The following is a 27,977-nucleotide window of genomic DNA, read 5'->3' as shown; positions in this document are numbered from 1 at the left end:
CAGATTAGAGGCATTTAAACTAGGAGATTGGTATATCTCCAATTATTACTAGAAGGGGGAGGGATAGCTCAGTGGTTTAAGCATTGGCCTGCTAAACCCAGGGTTGTGAGTTCAATCCTTGAGGGGGCTACTTAGGGATCTGGGGCAAAAATCAGTACTTGGTCCTGCTAATGAAGGCAGGGGGCTGGACTTCAATGACCTTTCAAGGTCCCTTCCAGTTCTAGGAGATAGGATATCTCCTTTAATTTATTTAAACCTTCCAGAAAAGAAAGGATTGTGTGGTGGGTTCAATGGTGACTTCTAGAAATGAAAAATCCTTGGTTGAGAAACTTCCTGGTTCAGATAATGTCAAGGAGAGAACCCTCAAATGTTAATTTTTATATTCCAGTTGCATTCTAATTGGGGTGGATTTGATTTTAAATCAAATTGATTTAAATCATGATTTAAATCACTGGGCAGGAAGACTTGATGTAATCCTGGTTTTCTACATAAAAGTGCATTCTTGTTGGTTGTTATAACCTTAATACATATTCTTCACAACTCAGAGATAGATGTAGGTTTTGTTTTTAGAAAGTACACACTATACATTTTTAAACAGTGATTTATTTTGAAAACTTTTCAGATTTAGTTTTACAGCTATATCAGAAAATGAATGATTGTTTGGTTATTTCATTTTCCAAAGGTAACTGAAGCAGATATTTATGAAATCATTGGGAGGTGAACTATATCCAGTTCAACAGGTTAATTATTAATATTTGGAGGATTTTCTTGCCATGCTGTATTAGGAGGAGAACATTACCAGACAGACATTTAAATTGTTTTATTTTAACTAAAACTATAACATTAAGTATTCTGGATTTTTTTCTTCAACAACGAACATATATTTTAATAAAAGAAGCACATGTCCCTCACTTCTCACATTTATCTCCAGACTTCTTCTCCTTGTCCAGATCTATTCCACCCCCAAAAGCCTTCTATTCATTGAACTTTTTCAAACTTTGCACTTTTAGAGAGGTAAGGGATTGCCTCTGTGCACACAGATTTGTAGAGGGACAATGGAGCTGAGGTCTGTTTGTTTGTTTGTTAATAAACATTTTTGCTGTTAACAAGCATGTTACCTCTGGAGACACACATCTGCAGTTTGAGAACTGCAAAACTAAGCATCTCTGATGGTGCTCAATCTAGAAGATACTGAGTCTCATTGGGTAGATAGAAAGATTAACCTAAATAATCTATACAGATGTCTGTGGAATCCCTAATCAATGAACTATTGGAACTCATTTACAAAACTTTTCTGAAACATTAAATGCATATATTGTCTCATACTATAGAACTAGAATTTATAATCCCTTTTCCATTATGAGATCTTTGAGCTATAATGTGTCTTAATTAAAACTATCTTTAGATTGCTTTTTTCCTCAAAAAGCATTCTATCAAAAAAATTCAATTTAAATAAAAAAAATCGGATTTAAAAAAATCATTGGGTTTTTTTGTCCATCCTGATTCTAATATTATGTATATCCCCAATAAGTCTGCAAAATATTTTCTATGTTTAAGGGCATACAGGGGTTAAGACTAATTATTTTCGGAATGAAATTCATGTAATACACTTAAAGCCACATTACTTGGGCTTTGTAGGAGATGTTTAAGGGCTGAACAAATCTAGGGTCAGGGCATTGGAATGAAGTATAGAGCCTCTGTGGCTGGGGTAGTAATGGAAGCTCTCATGCAGGGTTTTAGGCCAATTGGTTTTGAGGAGTAGTCAACTTAGTAATCCTCTCCTGTGCAACTGCTTAATTTGCAGCGGGTAAAGACCGTCCTTGATTGGTGTAGAAGCCTTTGTGCCAGGTCTTCCTGGAGGGCTGAATTTCACCCATTCTGAAATAAATACTACTGTAATTGATGGTATATGCCTAAAAATCGAGCACTTGTAAAGGCTAACACCATTTTATAACATGCTATTATAGTATTCTGGTGACTATAGAAGCACTTATATCTAATTTTTCATTTCTCCTTTTAAAATTTAATTGGAAAATGAATTTTCTTAAGTGTAGCCATATGGAATGTGTGGCATAATTACTGCTTTTTGGTCTTTAATGGGTCACCACTGGCTGCAACAATAAAGTAGCTGATTATATGTTACATAAAGTAGTAATACTGTTTCCTTGACCCAGAGCTTTGACAATGAGATGTATTAGACTTTGAAATAGTCTCCCAAGGGAAGTAGTAAAGCCCATCACTCTGAATACTTTTATCTAGATTAGACAAAGCACTAAAAACTTATTGTAAAAAAAACCACACACATGCACCACATTATTGCACTGTCAGGATGATGTACTGGATGACAGAATAGATCTGTTTTGTCTTTCAGACTCCACTCATGCAAATATAGAGTATTTAACATTGCTGTATTTGAGTTTTTTTAATAACAGATAACTTCTGTTTTCTTACCCTTACAGTCTATTGTAAGAACATGGTTAGTTAGAGACGTTATATAAGTGATTCTTTTATTTAAAATGTATTGGATGAAAGCTTAGTAGGCATCTGGAAACAATCATATCTTCTCTAAGTACACTTGTCCAATGTAAAAGTGGCATTAAAAATGCCTATATTTTTCCTTGTGCACTGTATTACACTCAGGAACCATCAAATGGGCCTAGAGGCTACTTCTGATCAGAGTGTTCCTGTATGAATATACAAAAAATTCCAACTCAGGCCAGTGCTTGTAATATACCTTTGCAATAGGCTGAAGAACAGCCACTTAACAGTGGTCCCTCTGACACAGAAGAGGGGTCATCTTACATTCTGTGCTTCTACTTATGGATTTCTGTAATGTAACTTTATGCATTTGGTCCCTAGTTTGTATTGGTTTGGGAATCAAAGTTTGTGAGGAACACCTATTGCACTGTTAGCATATAATGTAGACATATGTACCACTCCTGGGCTAAATACTTTATGGTAAACCTTCTCCTTTATTTCATGTAGCCATGGTCAAAGAGACACTGCACAAATCCTTTTGATGAGAGGAGCCAAATACTTACCAGACAAAAATGGAGTTACACCACTGGATCTCTGTGTACAGGTATAAATTTGCTTTACATTCACCGGTGTTCTGTGTAAAATTGATATGGAATGATTTTTTTTCCCTCCTCCTTTATTTCTGCTATCTGAAAACAATGACTTCATCCCTAGAGGTCAGAGACCTCTTTTGAGGAGTTTCAGGGAAGCAGCTTTGCCTGACTCTTTTTCGGTTTGACTTCTTGGATTAGTTCAGAATAGCAAAACATGCAATTTTTTGTCTATTCCATTAGAAAATGTTTTATTCTTCTTCTCTTGAGTAATTAGGAAGAATGTCTATTCTTGCTACAATCCAGATCAACCAAGATTACCTTCTGATTAGGGTAGGCATATAGAAGATTGATGCTTCTGTCACAAAATAGCTGCTCACAAGATTAGGGTCTTAAAAGAAGTAAACAGACAGCCGTTCACTTAGTCTCTTCTTAAAGGCCACATTTATTCAGACCATAATTACATCATCTTGGGGTAACACCTTCTCTTTTAGGTGTTCATGTACAAACTGCTAAAACAGCTAAGAGCCGAAGGCCTCTACGTAAGAGTAACTTCAGATGTTAACTTTTCAAGGAGATCAAGAAGATTTTGCTGCTGAGCCTTCAGTTTTTTAAAGGTATTGCAATCTCTACATCAGGCCTCTATTTTAAAAACAATGAGGATGTTATGACTTCCTGTTCCAACACATTTTCAGCTGCCATGCAAAACAAAATCTAGTTTTGTCAGAAGTCTACGAGGTTTTATAGAACGTAAGTACATTAGTGAGTATCTTGTAACTCCAGTGACCTGTTTCTTTTTGTTTGGCAAGACAAAGGGTCAAGATTCAGGATATTAAATACACTATTTCCAAGTCATCTTTAAAAGTTAGGAAAGGTCACTTAGGCAGTAGTTCTACTCTTCATGCTTCTGGACTCTTTTAAAGAAGGATGATTCTGAAAGATTTATTTAATAGATTAATCTGTAAAATGTCTTGCTCAATTCACAACACTTTTAGCATCACCTTTGTATCTAATAAGTCTAAGGGTTTTAATTACTATCACTTTGGGCACAGTTTCCTCAGTGCCAGTACGCTGCTTTCCCTCAGTCTACATCTTTGCTAGCATTTCTTTTGGTTCTACAAAAGCCTTACAGAGTAACATACCTTTAATATAATTCCAAATCAGGTTTAACCTGTAAAGTGTCTTTAGTTCATCAATGATGAGCTCATACTGGAAGAACTCCTATAACACCATTTAGCATATGCAAGATTCTCTGTAAGTGGAAAATTTTGACATTAATTAGAATTTATTAATTTGTTTTAATTAGAAAAATTAAACAAATAGCTGGTTTGTTTCCAGCACAGTAGGTGGAATCTACACAGTGTAAGTTAGGAAATGGGTAAATGATACATTGATATCCTAGAGATAGGAAAGAGTATTAAGGATGTTGTTGCGTCTAGGACAGTACTGAATAGAACATCTAGAGGCTTTAAGATGCTTTATAAGAACGGCCATGGCCCATCTAGTCTGGTATCCTGTCTTATGACAGTGGCAAATGCCAGACACTTCAGAGGGAAATGAACAGAACAATTATTGAATGATTTGTCACCTGTCATCCAGTCCTAGCATCTGGCCGTCAGAGGCTTCAGGACACCCAGAGTCTGGGTTGCATCCTTGACCATGTTGGCTAATAGCCACCTATCCTCCATGAACTTATCCAATTCTTTTTTTAACTCACTTATACTTTATATCCTTTTAAATACTACACTAGGCCATCCTTAGCATGTTTCTTTCCTATATATTTATCAAAACTGTATTTCCTAACCACTACTTTTTTTATATTGCTCACTCCTAATAGTTCTGCATTGGTAGCTCAACTCATTTGTGATGAGAATGGAGTGGTTACTGCTCCTTTGGTGCATTTAATTTTGAATACATCATTCTTCTCGCTCTCTCTGGCACGCCCCCCCCCTTACAATCTGAGAAACCAGATTGCAGAACTGAGACTTGTTTTAGACTTTTATCACAGTCAGCCAGCTAATCTCTGCTGGGATTGTGTTCTGTGCTGAGTGAGCAGTGAAAGGAATGCCAGCTGGGGATTCCTCTAATATGTATAGCTTCTTATTTTGCATATTTTCTTCATCAACCAGCATATTCTGGCATGACTCTAGTTTGATACCTGAAGTACTGCGCTCCGTGGACTGACAGGAACTTGGGACGTGTTTGTGCAAGTGCTCAGTTCTGGGGGGATTACACTTGGCTGACTTCCAGAGTGTCATTTACTGGCGCTTAAAGGAGGCCTTTCTAGTGGGCTTTGTAAAGATGTTTGTGACACAGGACCTTGAAGATGGTGCTGATGTGAAACTGTTGAGGAAACTGAGGGTTATAAAGACTTATATTAATATTCTAATACTTTTAAATATAATTGAAGCATAAGTGCTGTTGACTGGTAGGGAAAGCCAAAAGTCATCTAGGGTAGATTTCCTGAAACAAAATTAGAGATGTGATATAATTCAGAACTCCAGATTTTGGGAATCTTTTGGGAAGTTTATTTCTAAACCAGGTGTCTTGGGCACATGTCTAGTCATAATACTTCGATTTTTTTTAATCTTGTTCATTTTAATTAAAAAAGTTATACATTGTTTATGTGATTATCCTATTGCCAGGATCTGTAAGATTAAAAAAAAAAAGTGTCCCATGAGCTTGTGGTTTGGGAACCTTTAGCTAAGGCATCTTAACCTTGTTTTGGGGAATTAGTTTTCTGGGTGCAACAAGCTAGAATAGCAATACTTACCAAATGTGAAAGCAGGAGCTAATTCCATTATGATTTGTGTATAAATCTATTGTTTTCAGCATTCTTCTTAATTATCAGTTAAAATTGCTGCTGGAATGTAAAGTTATTGTAGTTTCTCAAGGATTAAATTGATTACTTTGAGAAGAGAAACTGAGATTACTAACGATTGACACATGAATGTTCATTTATCTGTATTAACAAAAAATCCACTCAACACCTAAAGTCCACTTTTTATTTAACTTTCAAGTCTTTACTTTGAGATTAGGACTTTAAGAGTCTTTTGCATTTGCTCCTTAGTATTGGATGGATTGCCTGGCTGTAAATATAAATATAGCACTTGTTTTTAAAATTGTTTTATAATAGTTGCTTGCTTTAAAAATGCTGTCTTACAGGGTGGGTATGGAGAGACTTGTGAAGTTTTAATACAACATCATCCTAGACTCTTCCAGGCAATTATTCAAATGACACAGAATGAAGAGCTACGGGAAAACATGGTAATACATATGTTCTATGCTCTGTCTACTCTCTCTCACTCTGTCTCACTCTCTCTAAGTCCCCATAGGCCTTGCACCCTCTGTCTACTTCTGTATCTTTCCCTGCAATTTAAACATCTCAAACTTGATGTTTAAACCCAACTTCAGTGAAGTTGAAGCCCACGTTGTTACATTACAATGTGTGTTTAAACCTGAAATTTTTGTTTGTTTTACATGCAGCACCTCAATGACAACTGGAGACTTCCAGCAGTTCTGGGGCAGAACCCTTTAAACATGGAGAACTGGGGAGGGGGGCGTATGTATATATTGTACAGAACTTCATGTTCTGGTAAAGATGTACTGATTTAACATGAAAATGTACAATGAGGTAGTCCAGTGATTGTTAATATGTAGTAATTTCTACCATGGAGTGCTGGCCTGAAATTCAGTTTAGGTTACAAGTAAGTGAGTTTGGATTCTATCTAGAGCCCTGTTAATGTGCTGTCATTATAACTTTGGCAGACTGGTCTGAACAGAATAAGAACTGGAAGAGTAGGCCTTTTGTAGGCTCTTAGCAAAAAATCTTTGGTACAGCACTATAAATGCACATTGTACTTCAGAATGAGGCATATTCTCCTTAAATAATAGCTTCTGTAGATACACCCTAAAATGGGTATGTGATGTATGCCCTGAATCGTTTGGAAGATAATGATTATTCACCTCTTTCCCTCCCAGATTCTTATCTAATCTGTACCCACGGTTGATGGGTCTTGAAATAATTTCCAGCCCATTTCCTTCTCAATAGTTCTCTACCTTATTCCTTTTACTAGTATAAACAGGGTCAGCCTTAGGGAAATTGGCACCCTGGGCGAACTTGTATTTTGGTGCCCTGCAGGCTCCCCACTCTCCCATCACCCCTGGCCCCCACAGGCTCCCTGGGCTCCCCTTCCCCCTCATCTCTGTTCCCCGCTGCCTCCCCGCAGTGCTTAATTTGTATTGAAAGAGGTGCCAGAGGTCTGCCTCCACACCAATTAAGCACTGGCTGGACAATCTGATGGTGGCTGCTGGTCAGGTGCCCGGCTCTGAAGGCAAAGCCACAGCCAGCAGCAGCGCAGAGGTAAGGGTGGGGACGGTATATGGTGTATTGTCACCCTCACTTCTGCACTGTTGCTATGGCTTGTAGTGTCTGGTGCTCAGCCTGCAGCTCAAGGCGGGCTTTGTGCTGTCACATGGGGGCTGTATCTTAACAAAGTCCATAGCCCTTCTGCAACCCTCTGGCCACTCCTGGCTCACCAGGGGCACCATTTCAGATTTTGTAGGGTGGGCAGCAACTTCAAACGTGATTCCAGGGGCTACTTAGACATCTGAAAACTTTTTTTTGTGCAGTTAACTTAGGAATTAGCTGACAGGAGCACTGTATCTAATTGCTATATAAAGAAAGAAAAAATATATACAAACTCAAACTAAAGCCACATTTTAAGTTTTATATGTAAATTTAGAACAATGAGGAGATAATGCAGCAAGATATTCCCAATCCCAAGCCTTGAGGAAACTGTTCTGGAGCTTTAACACAGATATCAGAAACACAGGTTTGATATTTTGGACATTTATCTTTAGTAGAGATAAATAAAACTGCTGTCTTTCTCTAACACACTCTGTGTTACTGCCATTATCTACTGTATTTTAGCCAATTGTTTTTTACTCCATTAAAAATGTATTTATTTAATTTTAACACGTGATTAAGGATTCTTCTCTTTTAGTGAGAATGGGAATTCTCCTATTTTATTTTGGAATTTGTTCACTGATGACAATCGTGTATGTGACTCACTAACCTTTAACTCCTTCCTTGCTTTGAACTGCATTTATTTTCATACAAATTTTAAGTTGTTTTACGGATATAACTAAAAATAAGTGACCTTTGTCTGCACAGTGTCTAAAGTTGTGTTTAGCTAATTTTTTTTAAACTGGCTCTGCTAAAGTGAATACAACTAAATTTACATTCTAGAAGGATACCGTTATTTGGTTGTACCACTTTAAATAATGAATTACAAAGCACAATATTGTAATAAAAGTAGTAATAATTACTCCAGCCAGGCATTTTAGAACTCAGTACTTTTAAGCATAAGAGAGAAATAAAATTATGAAATGCTCAGACTAGTAAAAATGCTAAAATAACAGTACTGTAATCTTAACAAACTTGGAAAGAATAAAATTACAGAGAATATATGTGCATTGCGCATTTTAACAGGAAGTACCAAGAAGTAACAACAATAATAATACAATTATATGTTGGGGGGAGAGTGTGTGTGTGTGTATGAAGTCCAGCAGCAGCCAGCAGCTCCCACTCATTACTAGGGCCCTACCAAATTCACAGTTCACTTTGGTCAATTTCACGGCCACAGGGGGCAGAAGCCTGGAGCTCAGGCAGGAGCTGTCGGGGGTGAAAGCCCTGAGTCCTGGCTGGAGCAGCGAGGAGTGGCAGCCCCCAGCCGAGGGCTCTGAGCCCAGGTGGGAGCCAAGGAGGTGGGGCGGGGGGGCCCTGAGCCTGGCAGGAGTTGTGGGGGCTGAAGCTGTGGGGGTGGCAGCCCTCAACCCAGGTTCCTGAGCCTGGGCAAGAGCTGCAGGGAGTGGAAGCCCCGAGTCCCATCTGGAGCCCGTCTGCCTCCAGTCCCAGCAGGAGCCGCTGTGGGGGGCAGAGGTGGCAGCCCCGAGTCCGGGCAGGCCAGCCTGGGTGCCCTGACCTTGGGCAAGAGCTGCAGGGGGGAGACAGCCCCCAGCCCAGCTCTGGGGCTGCTGCAGTGGAGAAGTGAGGGTGTTGTGGAGGTGTGTCTGATCTCCCTCTGATAACAGCTGTGAAGGGGAAGGACAAGTCCTGTCCCTCCCCAGCCCAGCTGATTTCAGGGAGATCAGATTTCACTGTGAAGGGCTTATTTCACAGTCCCTGACAAGTTTTTCAGGTTGTGAAATTGGTAGGGCCCTATTTATGACTCAGAGGCAGCTGCACAGGCTCCTGCCCCCCACTCCAGCTCAATGGAAACTGGGTATACGGGTGGGGAGATGAGGACACCCTAAAATCAGCCCCCCACCTGTGCTCTGCACAGCAGACAGGAGGGTCTCAGGAGCAGCTTGGCCAGGGCAGCTCCAAGCTTAGATGGAGGCAGGAGAAGCGGTGGCTGCAGATGGCCATGGAGCAGCAGGGGGAGCAGGAACAGGACACCCTGCTCAGCAAGGCGCCAGGGTCAGTCACCCAGCCCACCTACCCACTCCAAAGTTGGGTCCTCAGAATAAAGTAGCTGTGATGGATTATACAAACCCCATTTTGGCCAGGAAAGGGTTAATAAGCTGCAGTGACCCCATTCAGCCTGGGTGTCAGGCTGGAAGGAGGAGTTGGAAGGAAGAAACACAGCTCAGCGGGATGCTGAGCTGGAATAAGAGTAGACTGGCAGCTACCACATCATGCAAGAAACCTGGCTAGGGTTGGAAAATGACTAGAGACTGTAATGTGTCAGAGACTCCCTGCAGGAGGGTAGGCCTGACACAGACTGTTCATTTGAATGGTTACCAGAAATCCCCCGGTGTGCATGAAGGCAAGAAGCTGCAACTGGGGTCTGTATGAAAAGAAGAGGGCTGACAGCTGAGCTCAGCAGGGCTGAAGATTCTTTTGGGCTAGGTTGGAGGAAAATTTTTTTGGGGGGACTGGGAATGGATGCAAGAATATGCATGAAGAGAAAGGAATAGGAAAAGTAACAAGGGATGACAGCAGGCATAAAAAGATGTAGTGAAGAGCACAGATAGAAGTTAGAAGATTTTTGTGACTGGGAAAACTTTCAAGGTCCTGGACAGTGAGGGGTGAAAGGAGGAATTGAAGGTAGAGAAGAGACTTTGGATGTTGGCAAGATAAGTGTGCATGGGAGAAGTAAAGTTGTTTAGCAAGGAAGAGGAGGAATGAATTTAAGTGGTTAGCACAATTTGGACTTTGGAGCTCATCACTATTTGAATAAGAATGGAGGTAGTGAAAGTTAGGTTGAGATTCAAAATTTGGGATCAGCCAGGCTATTGGTATAACATTATAGCGCAGCAAAGGAACAAATCAAGAAATTTAGTCATATTGGCAGAGTGATGAAGCTTGTGCTGGACTTGAATTTGCATTCTTACCAAAAAAAAAGGCACTTTGCTTAATGATGAATTTTATTAGTACTTTCAGAGCATTTATTCATACTATATTCTCAAGTCCTATAATACAAAAGCTAACTTCTAAAATATACATTTTTGAATAGATTTTCAGTTTAAAAGATCTTACTGAGTATTAGTGCTAATTATGAAATGGTTGGGCACATACATATTACTGTTTCTATGGGGTTCCTGCCTCACCTAGCTGTATGTTATGTTTTCGATTAATCTGTAATAGAACACTTAGTAATATCGCATGTTATCTACTTTATTTTACCATATCCAGTTGCGGCAAGTTCTAGAACACTTGTCCCAGCAGAGTGAAAGCCAGTACCTTAAGATCCTAACAAGCCTTGCTGAAGTTGCTACAACAAATGGTCACAAACTACTGAGGTAAGTGTCAAAATATGCAAGTAGGTCAGTAATAAAAAATAGTTTAAAGACGCTTGTTATATCAAGAACAGAATATTCATTTTCTCTTGATTTCTCACTCGGCTGGCATGGAAAACACATATCAGTCATACATGATAGAAACATTTGAAGAAAGGCCAAGCTAGTGGGGCTTTCATATGCATTTTAAAAGGTTCTTTAAAAGAAACAGTCCAGTTTTTTTTAGTGGAGATCAGGTAGGCATTATGATTTCTGAGGCTCTGCAGTGCCAGATCTAGGATCTAGTGGAGTTTTCTGCCACTTCTTTTCAGTTGAAAGGGCAGATTAGGGTCAGGTAGTAAGCTGCAAAGCATGGGGCTCATAGTCATTCTTTGAGATTTTGGGTAAGTACATCTTTAGGATGGGTTTATTATGGGCTAATGCATTTTGTTTGGTTGTCAAGATCATCCAAATTCAACTGTTGGACAGATTCTGTAAGCTGTCTGCTGAGCTGTGAAAGCCATATACCACCTCCTGGCCCTTTCCTGCTGCCTGTTTCCTAGTCATCTCATTTGTACCTTTTTAATCTTAGCTTGTGTACCTGCGTGGATGATAGTCAACCATGTGTCTTAAGAATCCTTAATGACTGTGTGATGGGTTAGACCCCCCTTTGGGATGCCACCTGATGTACTATGGTTTCACTAAGACCCTCCTCCTGCTCCACTAGCCTGAACTCCCTGTCTCTGGTTTGCTGAATTAGGCTCTCCGGCCTCTTGCAGCTCACATACATAGGTAGGGCCACACGCAGCTGCGGACACGGACCAAAGTCAAATCTGTGTGTGAGGATTCACTCAGCACTCATGTGTACACCCCTTTTGGGGAATAAACCCAAAATAATAGTGTCTTGCATTGTATAGAAGGATCTGCACAGTGCAAACTCATAAAAATCTCCCTCTCCCTCAATGTGAAGAGAGATGCACAACTTCTTGCCCCCCCTGCAACCACCCACTTTAGAAATTGCACAAGCTGGGTTTAATAATAGAACAAATTTATTAACTATAAAAGGTATATTTTAAGGGAGTATAAGATAACAAACAGAACAAAGCAAATAAAACAAAATATGCAAGCTAAGCTTAATACACTCAAGAAACAGGTTACAAAATGTAATTTCTTACCCTAAATGTTGGTTTAGGCAGGTTGCAAAGTTTCTGTAGCTTAGAGTTCCAGTTATACCTCTTTTCAGACTGGACTCCTGTCTCAGTCTGGACTCCCCCCTTGCCTTCCCTTCAAGTGTCTTTAGCTGTCTTTCTTCTTAGGCAGGCAATGGAGTAGAGTCCAGTTTGGCCACCTCCCCACCCTTCAATAAGATTTACATGAGGGCGGAATCTTTTGTTTCCCAAAACGCCCCCCTGCCCTCCTTCTTTTAGTGGAAAGTTACAAGACGTCCAAGATAATGTTTAGTGTCTGGTGACAAGACCACCTGGCCTAGTAGTGTCACAGCTACATCCCAGGATGCTTCTCAGGAAGGAGAGAGATTAGTATCTTCACAGTCTTGTTCTTTCTTCCTAATGGCCCATCAAATCTGATACCCTTCACACAACAGGCCATCTTCCAAATACACACCCAGTTGCAATTGATATAGTCCATATTCCTAACTTTAGATACAGAAATGATACATGCGTATGAATTGGCTAATCACATTCAGTAAATCATAACCTTTCCAATGATCTCACAAGACCCATCATGCATAAAACATATCTTAGTTATGCCATATTCATATCATAACAATATTTCTATGAAGAATATGGGGTGTAATGTCACAGACCATGTCTGCCATTTTACAAAGTTTAGCTAAAACTGTTGCTTCATGTTCCTTCAGCTAAATGTCGCCCTAACATAAGTGCTTCTACAAGGCAGAATAGTGCGATTGTTTGACTGTGTGGGTGTTTGAAAAGTGTGAATTGGGAGTGCTTTGTTCCAGGTGGGCCTTGAGTGGTTGATTGGAGAGCAGGCTTTGAGCCAGGCCACCTGCTTCGAGCCAGCAGCCTTATAAAAAGGCAGCCAGTTGCAAACAGCGGACAGGAAAACAGAGTGAGTTTGCCTGGGGTTCGCCTGCGGGGAGGTCACACAGAGTGTTTTTGCTTTACAGGCTCCTGTGAGCATTACATACAACATCTGAGGAGCCTTTTAGAAGGAAGACATGGATAGTGAGCAATCAGCTGTTGTGACCTGCTCAGAATGTGCCATGTTTGGCTTTCTCCCAGAAGACAGATGTGACTTTGTCTGTATGAAATGTAAGCTGGTCTCCATATTGGAAGAGAAGGTTAGAGGACTGGAGAACCAAGTATCAACGCTGCGTTGCATCAGAGAAAATGAGGTTTTTTTGGATAGAAGTCAGTGTTTGGTTCTGGAAGCAAAACATGCTGACGAATCAGAGTGAGGTACAGAATGAGGAAGAGTATTGGCAGCAGGTGACCTCCAGAAGTAGAAAGAGGAGAACCTATGTACCCCCAATGCAGATAGAGGTGCGAAACCGTTTTGAGGCTCTCTCCACAGGTACTACTGCGGAGAAGGATTTGGAAGAGCCCTCTGAGGGAAGATGTCAGAAGGAAATCCCATCAGCGGGGAAGCATGGGATGCATTGTCCTAGGGATGGGGGTTCCATGACCACCACTCTCAAGAGGAGACGGGTGGTGGTGGTTGGGGACTCCCTCCTAAGGGGGACGGAGTCATCCATTTGCAGCCCAGACCGGAGACTCGAAGTGTGCTGCTTGCCTGGAGCTAGAATCCAGGACGTGACGGAGTGTTTGCCGAGACTGATCAAGGCCTCGGACTGCTACTCTTCCTACTTGTCCATGTGGGCACCAATGATACTGCCAAGAATGACCTTGAGCGGATCACTGCAGACTACGTGGCTCTGGGAAGAAGGATAAAGGAGTTTGAGGTGCAAATCATGTTCTCGACCATCCTCCCTGTTGAAGGAAAAGGCCCAGGTAGGGACTGTCGAATTGTGGAGGTGAATGCGTGGTTACGCAGGTGGTGTCGGAGAGAGGGGTTTGGATTTTTCTACCATGGGATGTTCCGGGAAGAGGGATTGCTAGGAAGAGATTTGATCCACCTAGTGAAGAGAGAGAAGAGCATCTTTGCAAGCAGGCTTGCTAACCTAGTGAGGAGGGTTTTAAACTAGGTTCGCTGGGGAATGGTGACCCAAGCCCAGAGGTAAGTGGGGGAGTGGGATACCAGGAGGAAACACAAGGAGGAGCATACAAGACAAGAAGCCTCCTGATTCTTACTGAAAAAGTAGGGCAATCGGCTAGTTTTCTTAAGGGGCCTGTTGTGACGGGTTAAATCACAGAACCCCCCCCTTGGGAGCTGCCACCTGATGTGCCAAGACTACTTCTGCCCCTGCCTTCTTGCCCTGTCAGCTTAGGACTTCAGTGCCCTGCCTGGTTTGAGCCAGGTCTGAATCACATTCCCTAACAGCTGTAGGCTTACCTGAAAGCAGCTTACAGAAGTGTTCTTGTCTTTAACACTTAGATGCCCAACTCCCAATGGGGGTCTAAACCCAAATAAATCCATTTTACCCTGTATAAAGCTTATACAGGGTAAACTCATAAATTGTTCGCCCTCTATAACCCTGATAGAGATGCACAGCTGTTTGCCTCCAGGTATTAACACATACTCTGAGTTAATAATTAAAAAGTGATTTTATTAAATACAGAAAGTAGGATTTAAGTGGTTCCAAGTAGTAACAGACAGAACAAAGTGAGTTACCAAGCCAAAAAAACCAAAAACAAACCACGCAACTCTAAGCCTAATACAGTAATACAATTGAGTACAGATAATCTCACCCTGAAAGATGTTTCAATACGTTTTTTTTCACAGACTGGATGCCCTTCTTAGTCTGGGCACAATCCTTTCCCCTGGTACAGCCCTTGTTCCAGCTCAGGTGGTAGCTAGGGGATTACTCATGCTGGCTCTCCTATGCAAAGTCAAGCCAGGAGTCACCTGGGCAAGTTACATGTCCATGCATGACCGAGTTACTTACCAGCCAAGCCACATTCCTAGGAAAGCCTAGATGTGAATTGGTGTCTTCAAGTTCATTGTTGGCTTAAGTATTTCTTGATTGGGCACTAACTGAGAATAGTCTTTTCTCAGGAAGCTGACCAACTGCTTCAGTACAGCCTACTTACAATCAAACAAGTATGCAGGCAATATTTATAAATATTTATAATACAAAAAATGATACACGCATACAATAGGATTAATAGATTCAGTAGATCATAATCTTTACAGAGATGTTACATGGCATATGTAGCATAAAATACATTCCAGTTATGTTCTATATATGTACATCCATGAGCATATTTCTGTAAAGCCTTATGGGTGGCACTGTCACACATGTACACAAATGCAAGAAGCCTGGGAAAGAAGCTGGAAGAATTGGAAATCCTGCCACAATCAAGGAACTATGATGTGATTGGAATAACAAACTTGGTGGGCCAGTTCATATGACTGGAGCACTGTCATGGATGGGTATAAACTGTTCAGGAAGGACAGGTACGGGAGGAAAGGTGGAGGAGTTGTGTTGTATGTAAGAGAGCAGTATGATTGCTCAGAGCTCTAGTTTGAAACTGGAGAAAAGCCTGTTGAGAGTCTTTGGGTTAAGTTAAGAGGTGAGAGCAACAAGTCATGGTGGGCATGTGCTATAAACCACCAGATCAGAAGAATGAGATAGACGAGGCTTTCTTTAGAAAACTAACTGAAGTCTCCAGATCACAGGCCTTGGTTCTCATGGGGGACTTCAATCACCCTGACATCTGCTGGGAGACCAATACAGCAGTGCACAGACAATCCAGGAAGTTTTTGGAGAGTGTTGGGGACAACTTCCTGGTACAAGTGCTGAAGGAACCGACTATGGGCCATGCTCCTTTTGGCCTGCTGCTTACAAATAGGGATGAATTGGTAGGGGAAGTAGAAGTGGTTGGCAACCTAGGCAGCAGTGACCATGAGATGGTTGAGTTCAGGATCCTGAAGAAAGGAGAGTAGCAAAATACAGACCCTGGACTTCAGAAAAGCAGACTTAGACTCACTTAGGAAACTGATGGTCAGGATTCCCTAGGAGGCTAATATGAGGGGGCAAAGAGTCCAGGAGAGGTGGCTGTATTTTAAAGAAGGCTTATTGAGGGCGCAGGAACAAACCATCCCGAATTGCAGAAAGAATAGCAAATATGACAGGCGACCAGCTTGGCTTAACAGTGAAATCTTCGGTGAGCTTAAACTCAAAAAGGAAGTTTACAAGAAGTGGAAATTTGGACAGATGACTAGGGAGGAGTATAAAAATATTGCTAGAGCATGCAGGGTGTAATCAGGAAGGCCAAGGCACAATTGGAGTTGCAGCTAGCAAGGGATGTGAAGGGTAACAAGAAGGGTTTCTGCAGGTATGTTAGCAATAAGGTGGTCAGGGAAAGTGTGGGACCCTTACTGAATGGGGGAGGCAACATAGTGACAGATGATGTGGAAAAAGCTGAAGTACTCAATGCTTTTTTTTGCCTCAGTCTTCATAGACAAGGTCAGCTCTCAGACTGCTGCACTGGGCAACACAGCATGGGGAGTAGGTGAGCAGTCCTCAGTGGTGAAAGAACAGGTTAAGGACTATTCAGAAAAGCTGGACATGCACAAGTCCATGGGTCCAGATCTAATGCATCCAAGGGTGCTGAAGGAGTTGGCTGATGTGATTGCAGTGCCATTGGCTATTATCTTTAAAAATTCGTGGCGATCGGGGGGAGGTCTCGGATGATTGGAAAAAGGCAACTATAGTGCCCATATTTAAAAAAGAGAACCCGGGGAACTACAGACCAGTCAGCCTCACTTCAGTCCCTGGCAAAATCATGGAGCAGGTCCTCAGGGAATCAATTTTGAAGCACTTGGAAGAGAGGAAGGTGATCAGAAGCAGTCAACATGGATTCACCAAGGGCAAGTCATGCCTGACCAACCCGATTGCCTTCTATGATGAGATAACTGGCTCTGTGGATACGGAGAAAGCAGTGGATGTGATATATCTTGACTTTAGCAAACTTTTTGATATGGTCTCCCACTGTATTCTTGCCAGCAAGTTAAGGAAATATGGATTGGATGAATGGACTATAAGATGGATAGAAAGCTGGCTAGATTGTCGGGCTCGATGGGTAGTGATCAACGGCTTGATGTCTAGTTGGCATCCAGTATCAAGCAGAGTGCCCCAGGGGTTGGTCCTGGGGCTGGTTTTGTTCAGCGTCTTCATTCATGATCTGGATGATGTGATTAATTGCACCTGCTGCAAGTTTGCAGATGACACTAAGATGAGGGGAGTGGTAGACACGGCGGTGAGTAGGGATAGGGTCCAGAGTGACCTAGACAAATTGGAGGATTGGGCTAAAAGAAATCTGATGAGGTTCAACAAGGACAAGTGCAGAGTTCTGCACTTAAGAAGGAAGAATCCTATGCACCCCTACAGGCTGGGGACTGACTGGTTAAGCAGCAGTTCTGCGGAAAAGGACCTGGGGATTACAGGGGACTAGAAGCTGGATATGAGTCAACACTGTGCCCTTGTTGCCAAGAAGGCCAATGGCATATTGGGCTGTATTAGTAGGAGCATTGCCGGCAGATCGAGGGAAGTGATTATTTCCCCTCTATTCGGCACTGGTGAGGCCACACCTGGAGTATTGCATCCAGTTTTGGTGCCCCCACTACAGAATGGATGTGGACAAATTGGAGAGAGTCCAGTGAAGGGCAATGAAAATGATTAGGGGGCTGGGGCACATGGCTTACAAGGAGAGGCTGAGGAAACGGGGATTATTTAGTCTGCAGAAGAGAAGAGTGAGGGGGGATATGATGGCAGCCTTCAGTTACCTGAAGGGGGGTTCCAACGAGGATGGAGCTAGGCTGTTCTCAGTTGTAGCAGATGACAGAACAAGAAGCGGTGGTCTCAAGTTGCACTTGAATCTCTGTGCCTTGGTTCCCCGTATGTAAAATGCAGATAATACTTCTCCACCTCACAGTGTGTGCTCTTGCTTGTATAGTTAACCTTCTTTGTAACTAAGGGAGGCTAGTTTTGCAGGTGGAGCAATGTAAGTAGTATCTTTTTAATACTCAGCATATCTGGTATAGCTTTTCTGTAACACATACAGTAGATGTGGTGGGATACTTTTTTGCAGAGAAGGACTGGATGGAACGCAATCCAGGGTTCATTAATACATCTCTACCCTGTTAGAATGCAACCTGATAAAACACAAATTCGGCTATAACGCGGTAAAGCAGCGGGGAGCCCCGGACCCATTAAAGAGCCACCCGAGCCCCGCTGCTTTACTGCGTTATATCTGAATTCGTGTGGAGCCCCAAGCCCTTTAAATCCCCACCCGAGCCCCACTGCCAGAGCTCCGGTGGTGATTTAAAGCAGGGGTCCCCAACCCCCGGGCCGCGGACCGGTCCCGGTCCATGGCCTGTTAGGAACCGGGCCGCGAACCGAGTGCACAGCAGGACATGAGCGGCTAGGACATGAGCGGTGAGTGAGCTAGCAGAGCTTCATCTGTGTTTAGAGCTGCTCCCCGTCGCTCGCATTACTGCCTGAGCTCCGCCTTCTGTCAGATGTTAGATTCTCATAGGAGCGCGAACCCTACTGTAAACTGCGCATGCGATGGAGGGAGTTTTGCACTCCTTATGAGAATCTAATGCCTGATGATCTGAGGTGGAGCTGAGGCCATGATGCTAGCGCTGGGGAGCGGCTGCAAAAACAGATTACATTAGCAGAGGTTTCACTGCACAGAGACCATAATAAATCAATAGCTTGCAGACTAATATCAGAACCCTATCAGTGAGTGGCAAGTGACAATTAAGCTGCATCTGGTGGCAGGCTTTATAGTGGCAAGTGAGTTGATGTACTTCAATTGTACAGCTGCATCTGGTGGCAGGCTTTATAGTGGCAAGTGAGTTGATGTACTTCAATTGTACAGCTGCATCTGGTGGCAGGCTTTAAGTCAGAATCCGACACTTATATTAGTCCGCATGTGGCCCGCCCATTATTTTATTTACCACTTCCGTCCGTGCCTCTTTCCCGCACAGTTTTGGTAAGCCCACAAGCTAATCCTTGCCAAAATGAGTAAAAAACAAACGTCGCTGCAAAGCTTCTTTGAAAAGGGGGAAAGACCCAATGATGAGACAGCAGAAGACTCTAAGACGGCCAACAAAAAGAAAGCTGCATTTAAAAGAAAATACCAAGAGTCCTACTTAAATTACGGGTTCATTGCAACAGGTGACTCTCATTCTCCACGCCCGCTTTGTATAATATGTGGCGACCGGCTATCCAACGAAGCCATGAAACCTTCAAAACTGCTTCGCCACATGGAGACCAAGCACCCTGCATTAAAAGACAAGCCTTTGGAGTTTTTCAAAAGAAAAAAACGTGAACACGAAGAACAGAAGCAATTACTGAAGGCCACCACTTCATCAAATGTGTCTGCACTGAAAGCATCATTCTTAGTGGCTAACCGCATTGCTAAAGCTAAGAAACCCTTTACTATTGGTGAAGAGTTGATCCTGCCTGCTGCTAAGGACATTTGTCGTGAACTTTTAGGAGAGGCTGTAGTTCAAAAGGTGGCACGTGTTCCTCTTTCGGCTAGCACCATAACTAGACGAATTGATGAAATAGCAGAGGATATTGAGGCACAATTGTTAGAGAGGGTGAATGAGTCACCGTGGTACGCAATCCAGGTTGACGAGTCTACCGATGTTGACAACAAGGCAACAATGCTTGTTTTTGTGTGATATATTTTTCAGGAGGATGTGCATGAGGATATATTATGTGCGCTTTTGTTGCCAACCAACACCACAGCTGCAGAACTATTCAAGTCTTTGAATGATTACATGTCAGGAAAACCGAATTGGTCATTTTGTGTCTCTATATGCACGGATGGAGCAGCTGCCATGACTGGACGGCTTTCTGGTTTCACTACTCGGGTCAAGGAGGTCGCTTCTGAATGTGAGTCTACGCACTGTGTCATCCATAGAGAAATGCTAGCTAGCCGAAAAATGTCATCTGAACTTAACAAAGTTTTGCAGGATGTGATTAAAATTATCAACCACATTAAAGTACGTGCCCTTAACTCACGTCTGTTCGCGCAGCTCTGTGAGGAGATGGACGCAGAGCACACACGTCTTCTCTTATACACAGAAGTGAGATGGCTTTCTAAAGGTAGATCCACTGGCCAGAGTTTTTGAGTTACGAGAGCCGCTTCAGAGATTTCTTTTAGAAAAACAGTCACCACGGGCAGCACATTTCAGTGACACAGAATGGGTCATAAAACTTGCTTACTTGTGTGACATATTCAACCTGCTCAACGAACTCAATCTGTCACTTCAGGGGAGAACGACAACTGTGTTCAAGTCGGCACATAAAGTGGCTGCATTCAAAGCCAAACTAGAATTATGGGGGCGACGAGTGAATATTGGGATTTTTGACATGTTTCAAACATTAGCAGAGATTTTGAAAGAGACTGAGCCAGGGCCTTCTTTTTCCTAGCTGGTGCATGATCATCTATTTCAGCTTTCAAAAGAGTTTGAGCATTACTTCCCAACCACAAAAGACCCCCGAACTGGGAAGGAATGGATCCGTGACCCATTTGTGAATAAGCCAGGTGAATCGACTTTATCCGTGCTAGAAGAGGATCAACTGCTTGAGATCACAAATGACGGTGGCCTTTAAAGTATGTTTGAGACGACTTCAAATCTCCATACGTTCTGGATTAAAGTCAAGGCGGAATATCCTGAGATTTCCACAAAAGCACTGAAAAGCTTACTTCCATTTTCAACATCCTATCTTTGTGAAGCAGGGTTTTCTGCAGTGACAACAACCAAAACGAGATAACGGAGTAGACTGGACATAAGCAACACACTTCGGGTGTCACTGTCTCCCATCACCCCCAGATGGGACCGTCTAGTTGTAGGAAAACAAGCTCAGGGCTCCCACTAATTCTGCATTATGGTCAGTTGTATAATTATTTCATTATATATTACAATAATAGAAATAAAAGTACAAAAATAAATGTAATGTGCTTAAATCGTCCCAAAACCATCCCACAGGTCCGCGGACATTTTTTTTCTACGAAACCGGTCCCTGGTGCCAAAAAGGTTGGGGACCGCTGATTTAAAGGGCCCAGGGCTCTGGCTGCTGCGGGGAGCCCCAGGCCCTTTAAATCCCGACCTGAGCCAGCTGCCAGAGCTCCGGCGGTGATTTAAAGGCACCGGGGCTCCCCGCAGTGGCTGGAGCACCAGGCCCTTTAAATCACTGCCAGGGAAGCCAGTCCAGTCTGGCATGGCGTACCGGCTCTTGCCAGTACACTGTACCAGACCAAACCCGATATAACGCAGTCTCACCTATAAGGCGGTGAGATTTTTTGGCTCCCGAGGTCCATGTTATATCGGGATAGAGGTGTACTAGTTTAGGGAAAATGTTAGCTTATTTCTTCTTTTGGGCTGGTCATATACTTAGGAAGCATTCTCAGCCTGGGAAGCAAAAGATTGGAACCAAATTCTAATGTGGAAAAAATTGACACTAGGACATTGGCTGATACACATGGGTGGATTAAGTTTGTCTCATTATTTAAATTAAAATGTCTGTGTTCAGAAACTTTGGTGGCTAGATAAGAATCTCCCAAATGATAAATGTATGGCTGTGACCAATGCCTTAGGTGACCACAATTTTGAACCTGTAATTTGTTTTTCTTTTTCCTTTTTAAAAATTTAACTGGGGGAAAATGCAGCCTTTTCTATCACGTTGTAATACTATTCTTTGTTAATCCTGGCTTACAAAAAGCTCCCTGTTCAAAGATCAAACAGCAGGAAAGATGTGAACTCTACATATCACTTTTCCAAAAAAGTGTTAATTTAAATCCTCAAATATTTTAGTAATAACTTTTTTATTTAAAAAAGGCAGTCTTTAAAAAAGGCAGTTCCCCCCTTCTTTGTTTCCTTTTTTAGTGGATGAACTCTTTGACCCCATCAAAATCAGAACAGGTGCTGTCTTTGTCTAGTACAGTGCTTCATATGCTGTTGGCACTCTAATGTTGCTTGAACCAGTTTTACACGTGGTTTGGTCTGGTTTAGGTTATCATTGTTTAAAAATGGTTATGCTACCTTCTGTGACACAGGCAAACCATGTTTTAAGAAATATTGAAAACTGGCTCATATGACCTTTTAATACCCAGTATTTATATACTATGTATAGGCTATTGCAGCAGATCTAGGCTGTTTCCTCACTGACAAATCTTCTTTAAGGAATATTATAATACTGTTGGGGCATTATTGTGGTATGGAGTTATTTGGTATGCTGCATAGATTGGAACAACTTATGCTATAACATTAATATTAACTAGTTCTGTAACCTAGTCAGGGCACTATAACAACACCCTTCAAGATAGTAGGTGAGCAGGTATATGGTTTCTTATAGCCATGTCACCACACATGTCTCAAAAACTAGAAGGTATAATTTATTGCAGGGGTTTTCAACCTTTTTCTTTCTGAGGCCTCCCCCTCCCCCCCCAACATGCTAAAAAAAATTCCATGGCCCACTTGTGCCACTACTGTTTTTCTGCATATAAAAGCCAGGGCCAGTGTTGGGTAGCAAGCAGGGCAGTTGCCTGGGCCCCCACGCCACAGGGGGCCCCATGAAGCTAAATTGCTCAGGACTGGTTGGCAGGGCTTGGGGCCCCTGGGCTTCAGCCCCAGGTGGTGTGGCTTCGGCTTTCTGCCCTGGGCCCTAGCAAGTGTAATGTCGGCCCTGCTTGGCAGACTCCCTGAAACCTGCTTGTGGACCCTTGGTTGAGAACCACTGATTTATTGTATTTAAAGTCAGAGTTGACACTCAACAATTGTATTTTAATATGTTAGATACTAAGTTTAACTCCTTGAAGTTGTTTAACACTGTGTTATGGTGTCTTCAGATTTTTCATAGAGGACAAGCATCCTTTTTACCAGGCTTGAAAAATTCTTGAAGCTTGGTTGTACAACTTGTTAACAGAAAGCAATCTGAACATGGTTGAGTCTGTGGTGTTTAATGAATTCACTGATATCTAGATTATATATTAATAATTACACTAATGGTGCAAGGATACTGGTCTGCAGTTGAAGTTCTGTCCAATCTAGTCACACAAGTATTAAACTTTTTATTTATTTAGTAAGTGACTTTTTGGAATATTATTACATATGTTACATTATTACAGTATTACTTGAGACAAAATACTAGCTAGCATGTTGTTCATCACTTAACTTTTTTTTAGTGGAAGCAGTGAAAACATTTTCTTTTGAGTCAGCTTGGTTTATGATTAGTGGTGTGCTAAGACCTTACTGTTGTAGATAGCATCTCTTTCCCATGCTTCAGAAGTGGTGTAGGTATATACAAACACTAACAAAATGTACCCTAAAAGTTTGTATTTGCTATTTTTATTTAGCTATTATTGCAAAATATCTGGAATTTAAATATGGTCAGAAATCAGTAAAAATGACAGCATGTGTTCCTTGACCTTTTTGGCTAGGGAATAGGTTCATCATTTGTTAGCCATGTGTGTTGGAGAAGCGTTAAATCCCCAAACATTGGGCTGTGTTTACCCCTTTATATACTGAATCATTTAATTTAGGGGAAAAAATACTTAAATCAATATTTTTTTTTCCCCAGCTTGTCAAGTAACTATGAAGCTCAAATGAAGAGTCTCTTAAGGATCGTGAGGATATTTTGTCATGTCTTTCGCATTGGCCCATCCTCTCCCAATAATGGAAATGACATGGGCTACAATGGAAATAAAACTCCAAGAAGTCAGGTGTTCAAGGTCAGAAAAGTATATGACGTTGTTAGGAAGATAGACGTTAAAGAGATGAATTTCACAAAGCATGCATTCATTAATCAGACATCTCATGAACAGGAAGTAAGTTTGATTGATACCCGTATCTGTGTTTAAACTAGGCCCACCTCTTTACTTTTTGTGTAATCAGTTTTTTTACATTACATTTTTTTACTGACCTACATCTTACTTATCCTTTTTCTCTTCTTAATTTCTCCTACTAATAATCTAATGTCATTTTAAAGACATTTTAAATGCTTTAATTATCAATCTGTGTTTGTTATGGTAGATCTTAGGTTTTTATTTCTGTTTTAGGTTTAGTAGTCTCAATGCTATAACATTAGGAAATATACTAGAATGCATTAATGTAAATCCAAAATATGATGATTAGAGGTTTATAAGGTTTTTATCACTTCTTTTATCTGATTTCTCAAAATAGATTAAATTAATTTAATCTGTTTCTCTTTTTACTTTCATCACCAAGTCTTTTCTGAAGTAACCTTGTTTAAGAACTTTCAACCAATAACTTTATTATTGAATACTTTAAAGTTAATTGGCTTTATAGTATCTTGAAACATCTGCACAAAGCTCTGTTAATGAAAAGTCTCACCTCTGAATGTATATTTTTCATGTATATGATACTTCAGTAGGAAATTGTGTAACTTGCTATTTTGTAAAGCATTCCTTTTTTGCTATCCTCTAAATTCCTTCTTTTCAAAACACATCAGAGTTACATTTTCTTCGATGTGAAAATCATGTTAGCATTGAGGTAGGTAGGTAGGTATGTATATTGAGAGATGAATATATTGGTAGAAACAAAGCAGCCCCAAAAAAGAATACTCAAAATTCAAACCTTGTAATTCTTCATTTTGTTGAATAGTGTCACCTACTGGAAGGAGGGGAGAAAATATATAAATTAAAAAGCCTCTGTTTCAGATATTGTCTAATTCTTGATGGTAAAATAGTCTGTCCTTTTTCTCAGTGACTCTACTGGGAAATATGAAATCTACTGCAGAAGAAATATTGCTAATATAACTCAAGCTTTTTCCTAAAACTGAAATATTAAAGTTGAATAACTTGATACGCAGGTGAACATCACTAAACTCTATTCAAACAGTGCCCTCCTTTATTGTCGTCAAAGATTTTAATGGCAGAGTGCTGTGGGGAAGGTTTGTATTACTAAGATCACATTGCTTTCTCAAAATACACTGGTAATAGCTTTTTTACGCTATAAAGCAAACTTATATTTTCAAATACATGAGCTTAGTATATTTAACTATGTACTGTACTAACATGGCTTTAAATCTTAACTTGCTAATTAGCAAAAGTGAGAATTGCATGATGGGTCTCAGTTTGTTTTGTTTGCGTTTAGAAACCTTAAAATTTTGAAGAAAGGATTCTGCCTTGGCTTCTGATAGCTTTTCTGTCTGGGTATTTTAGCACAGATTAATTTTCACTTTCAGGTGTTAACCCTCATCTCCAGTTGTATATTTTACTTGACTAGCAATGGAGAGGGCTAGTTTAAAAGTCTTCAGTGGCATGTTGCAAGTAGTATGCTCCTTTTGGACTCTCAGTATTCAGGTAGCTTAGCTGGTGGGGGCCAGACAGTATTTGGCTCCCAGAAGATATTTTCCTCTTTAATCTTTCCTTAGGTATGTAGTGGTCCTGATCACTTTAATCCTTCGGGAAGAAAGAAATGTCATACTGTGTCTGCCAGTTAGCAGTGGTTACTGTTTCAAGTGGAAGCTGCTTTAGACCTGTCAATTGTACCAAACAATGTGTACGTATTTAATACATTTTAAAATATACATCTTGGGTGTACTGGCCCTACGGAAGTCAATGGTAAAACTGACTCCTGTTGTAACTTCAATGGGGCCAAAATCGATTGATACATATCAAGTACAAGCTTCTGAAATAACCACAATAGCAAAAGTTACTGCCACAAGTCAAAATATAAATCAGTTTAAAGATGAAATGAGCACAATGTCAAATCATATTAAAATAGCTTCCATAGTACCCTCAAAATTGCTAAATTTAGGCTTTAGCTTGTAAGCTTTTTAAAGGCAAAGGTCCTTAACTTAAACTGTAAAGCCAGTGGCAGAACTCTATCTAGGATTCCAGTTAATCTTAACTTTCATGACTGCTGTTATGAAAGGAGTAGTCTTATGTAGCTCGCTTTCAAACCATTGGGGTTTTGCTTTTAATTGCACCCAGAAGTGAGAAGAACGAGTGCAAAGGATGAATGCTATGCACTCATTTGAACCAGTGCAGAATTCTGAGAACAGATGTTGTATGAGAACAGTGTTCCCTCTTGTAGGCAGGTGGATGTATTCTTCACTAGGTGAAGCCACTGGGTGCCCCTCAAGGAAAGAGCAACTCTAGAAACTTTCTTTCTTGAAATACGGTGCCCAGAACTGGACACAATATTCCAGTTGAGGCCTAACCAGCGCAGAGTAGAGTGGAAGAATGACTTCTTGTGTCTTGCTCATAACATACCTGTTAATGCATCCCAGAATCATGTTTGCTGTTTTTTGTAACAGCATCACACTCTTGACTCATATTTAGCTTGTGGTCCACTATAACGCCTAGATCCCTTTGTGCTGTACTCCTTCCTAGACAGCCTCTTCCCATTCTGTATGTGTGAAACTGATTGTTCCTTCCTAAGTGGAGGACTTTGCATTTGTCTTTATTAAACTTCATCCTGTTTACCTCAGACCATTTCTCCAATTCGTCTAGATCGTTTTGAATTATGACCCTATCCTCCAAAGCAGTTGCAATCCCTCCCAGTTTGGTATCATCTGCAAACTTAATAAGCATACTTTCTATGCCAATATCTAAGTCATTGATGAAGATATTGAACAGAGCTGGTCCCAAAACAGACCTCTGCAGAACCCCACTTGTTATACCTTTCCAGCAGGATTGGGAACCCTTAATAACTACTCTCTGAGTACGGTTATCCATCCAGTTATGCACCCACCTTATAGTAGCCCCATCTAAGTTGTATTTGCCTAGTTTATTGATAAGAATATCATGCGAGACCGTATCAAATGCCTTACTAAAGTCTAGGTATACCACATCCACTGCTTCTCCCTTATCCACAAGACTCGTTATCCTATCAAAGAAAGCTATCAGATTGGTTTGACACGATTTGTTCTTTACAAATCCATGCTGGCTATTCCCTATCACCTTACCACCTTCCAAGTGTTTGCAGAGGATGGATCTAGACTGTTCTCAGTGGTACCAGATTACAGAACAAGGAGTAATGGTCTCAAGTTGCAGTGGGGGAGGTTTAGGTTGGATATTAGAAACAACTTTTTCATTAGGAGGGTAGTGAAGCACTGTAATGGTTACCTAGGGAGATGGTGGAATCTTGACAAAGCCTTGGCTGGGATGATTTAGTTGGGGATTGGTCCTGCTTTGAGCAGGGGGTTGGACTAGATGACCTCCTGAGGTCCCTTCCAACCCTGATATTCTATGATTTATTATATTTTAAAATAATTTTCAGGAGTGCCTAATGTCCCGGTCACCTCTTCTTCCTTTAAACCAAGGGTGAGCAAACTTTTTGACCTGAGGGTCACATCTGGGTATGGAAATTATATGGCAGACCATGAATGCTCCTGAAATTGGGGTTTGGAGTGCAGGAGGGGGTGCAGGCTCTGGGGTGGGACCAGAAATGAGGAGTTCAGGATGTGAGAGAGGGCTCCAGGCTGGGGCAGGGGGTTGGAGTGCAGGAGGGGGTGAGGGCTCTGGCTTGGGGCTGGGGATGAGTGGTTTGGGGTGCAGGAGTGTGTTCCAGGCTGGGCCCGAGGGATTCGGAGGCTGAGAGGGGGTTAAAGGCTTGGGCAGGTGGTCGGGGCATGGGGAAGGGTCATGGGTGCAGGCTCCGGGCAGCACTTACCTCAAGCTGCTTCCAGAAGCAGCACCATGGCCTACATGGAGGCGTGGCCAGGCAGCTCTGCCCACTGCCCTGTCTGCAGGTGCTGCCCCTTCTGCAAGCACTGTCCCTGCAGCGGAAGCTCAAGGGCCAGATTAAAAGGTCCGACAGGCTGGACGTTGCCCATGGGCCGTAGTTTGCCAACCCCTGCTTTAAACACTTAAATAAAAAAATGGCCACAGTAATCTGGCATGGAGAGGTGTAAAGAGTTTGGATAGACCCTGAGCATGGGCTGACATGGAAAAAGCTCACACTTTGAGGGACGAGAATAGCTGTGTGATCTTACTGGAGGCATAGTCAAGATTCTATCCTTAACTCACT

At 41.7% G+C, this 27,977-nt stretch overlaps 1 protein-coding gene across 3 annotated transcripts in view; it reads left to right on the top strand.

Annotated features, from left to right (window-relative positions):
* The window catches only part of HACE1 (HECT domain and ankyrin repeat containing E3 ubiquitin protein ligase 1), an 83,663-nt gene that overhangs the window by 15,580 nt on the left and 40,106 nt on the right, over positions 1–27,977 (top strand). For 2 of the 3 annotated variants that reach the window (XM_045010417.1, XM_045010416.1), the window contains 4 exons: positions 2,986–3,082; positions 6,234–6,335; positions 10,771–10,877; positions 23,560–23,806. In XM_045010417.1, the coding sequence (XP_044866352.1) occupies positions 2,986–3,082; positions 6,234–6,335; positions 10,771–10,877; positions 23,560–23,806 (553 nt within the window). The remainder of the gene's footprint in view (positions 1–2,985; positions 3,083–6,233; positions 6,336–10,770; positions 10,878–23,559; positions 23,807–27,977) is intronic. The other variant, XM_045010418.1, reaches the window with a different exon arrangement.

The sequence above is a fragment of the Mauremys mutica genome, chromosome 3, assembly GCF_020497125.1.
Source record: "Mauremys mutica isolate MM-2020 ecotype Southern chromosome 3, ASM2049712v1, whole genome shotgun sequence".
Taxonomy (NCBI): domain Eukaryota; kingdom Metazoa; phylum Chordata; order Testudines; family Geoemydidae; genus Mauremys; species Mauremys mutica.
Note: the sequence above shows the minus strand (reverse complement) of the source record. Positions and strands in the feature narration are given on the sequence as shown.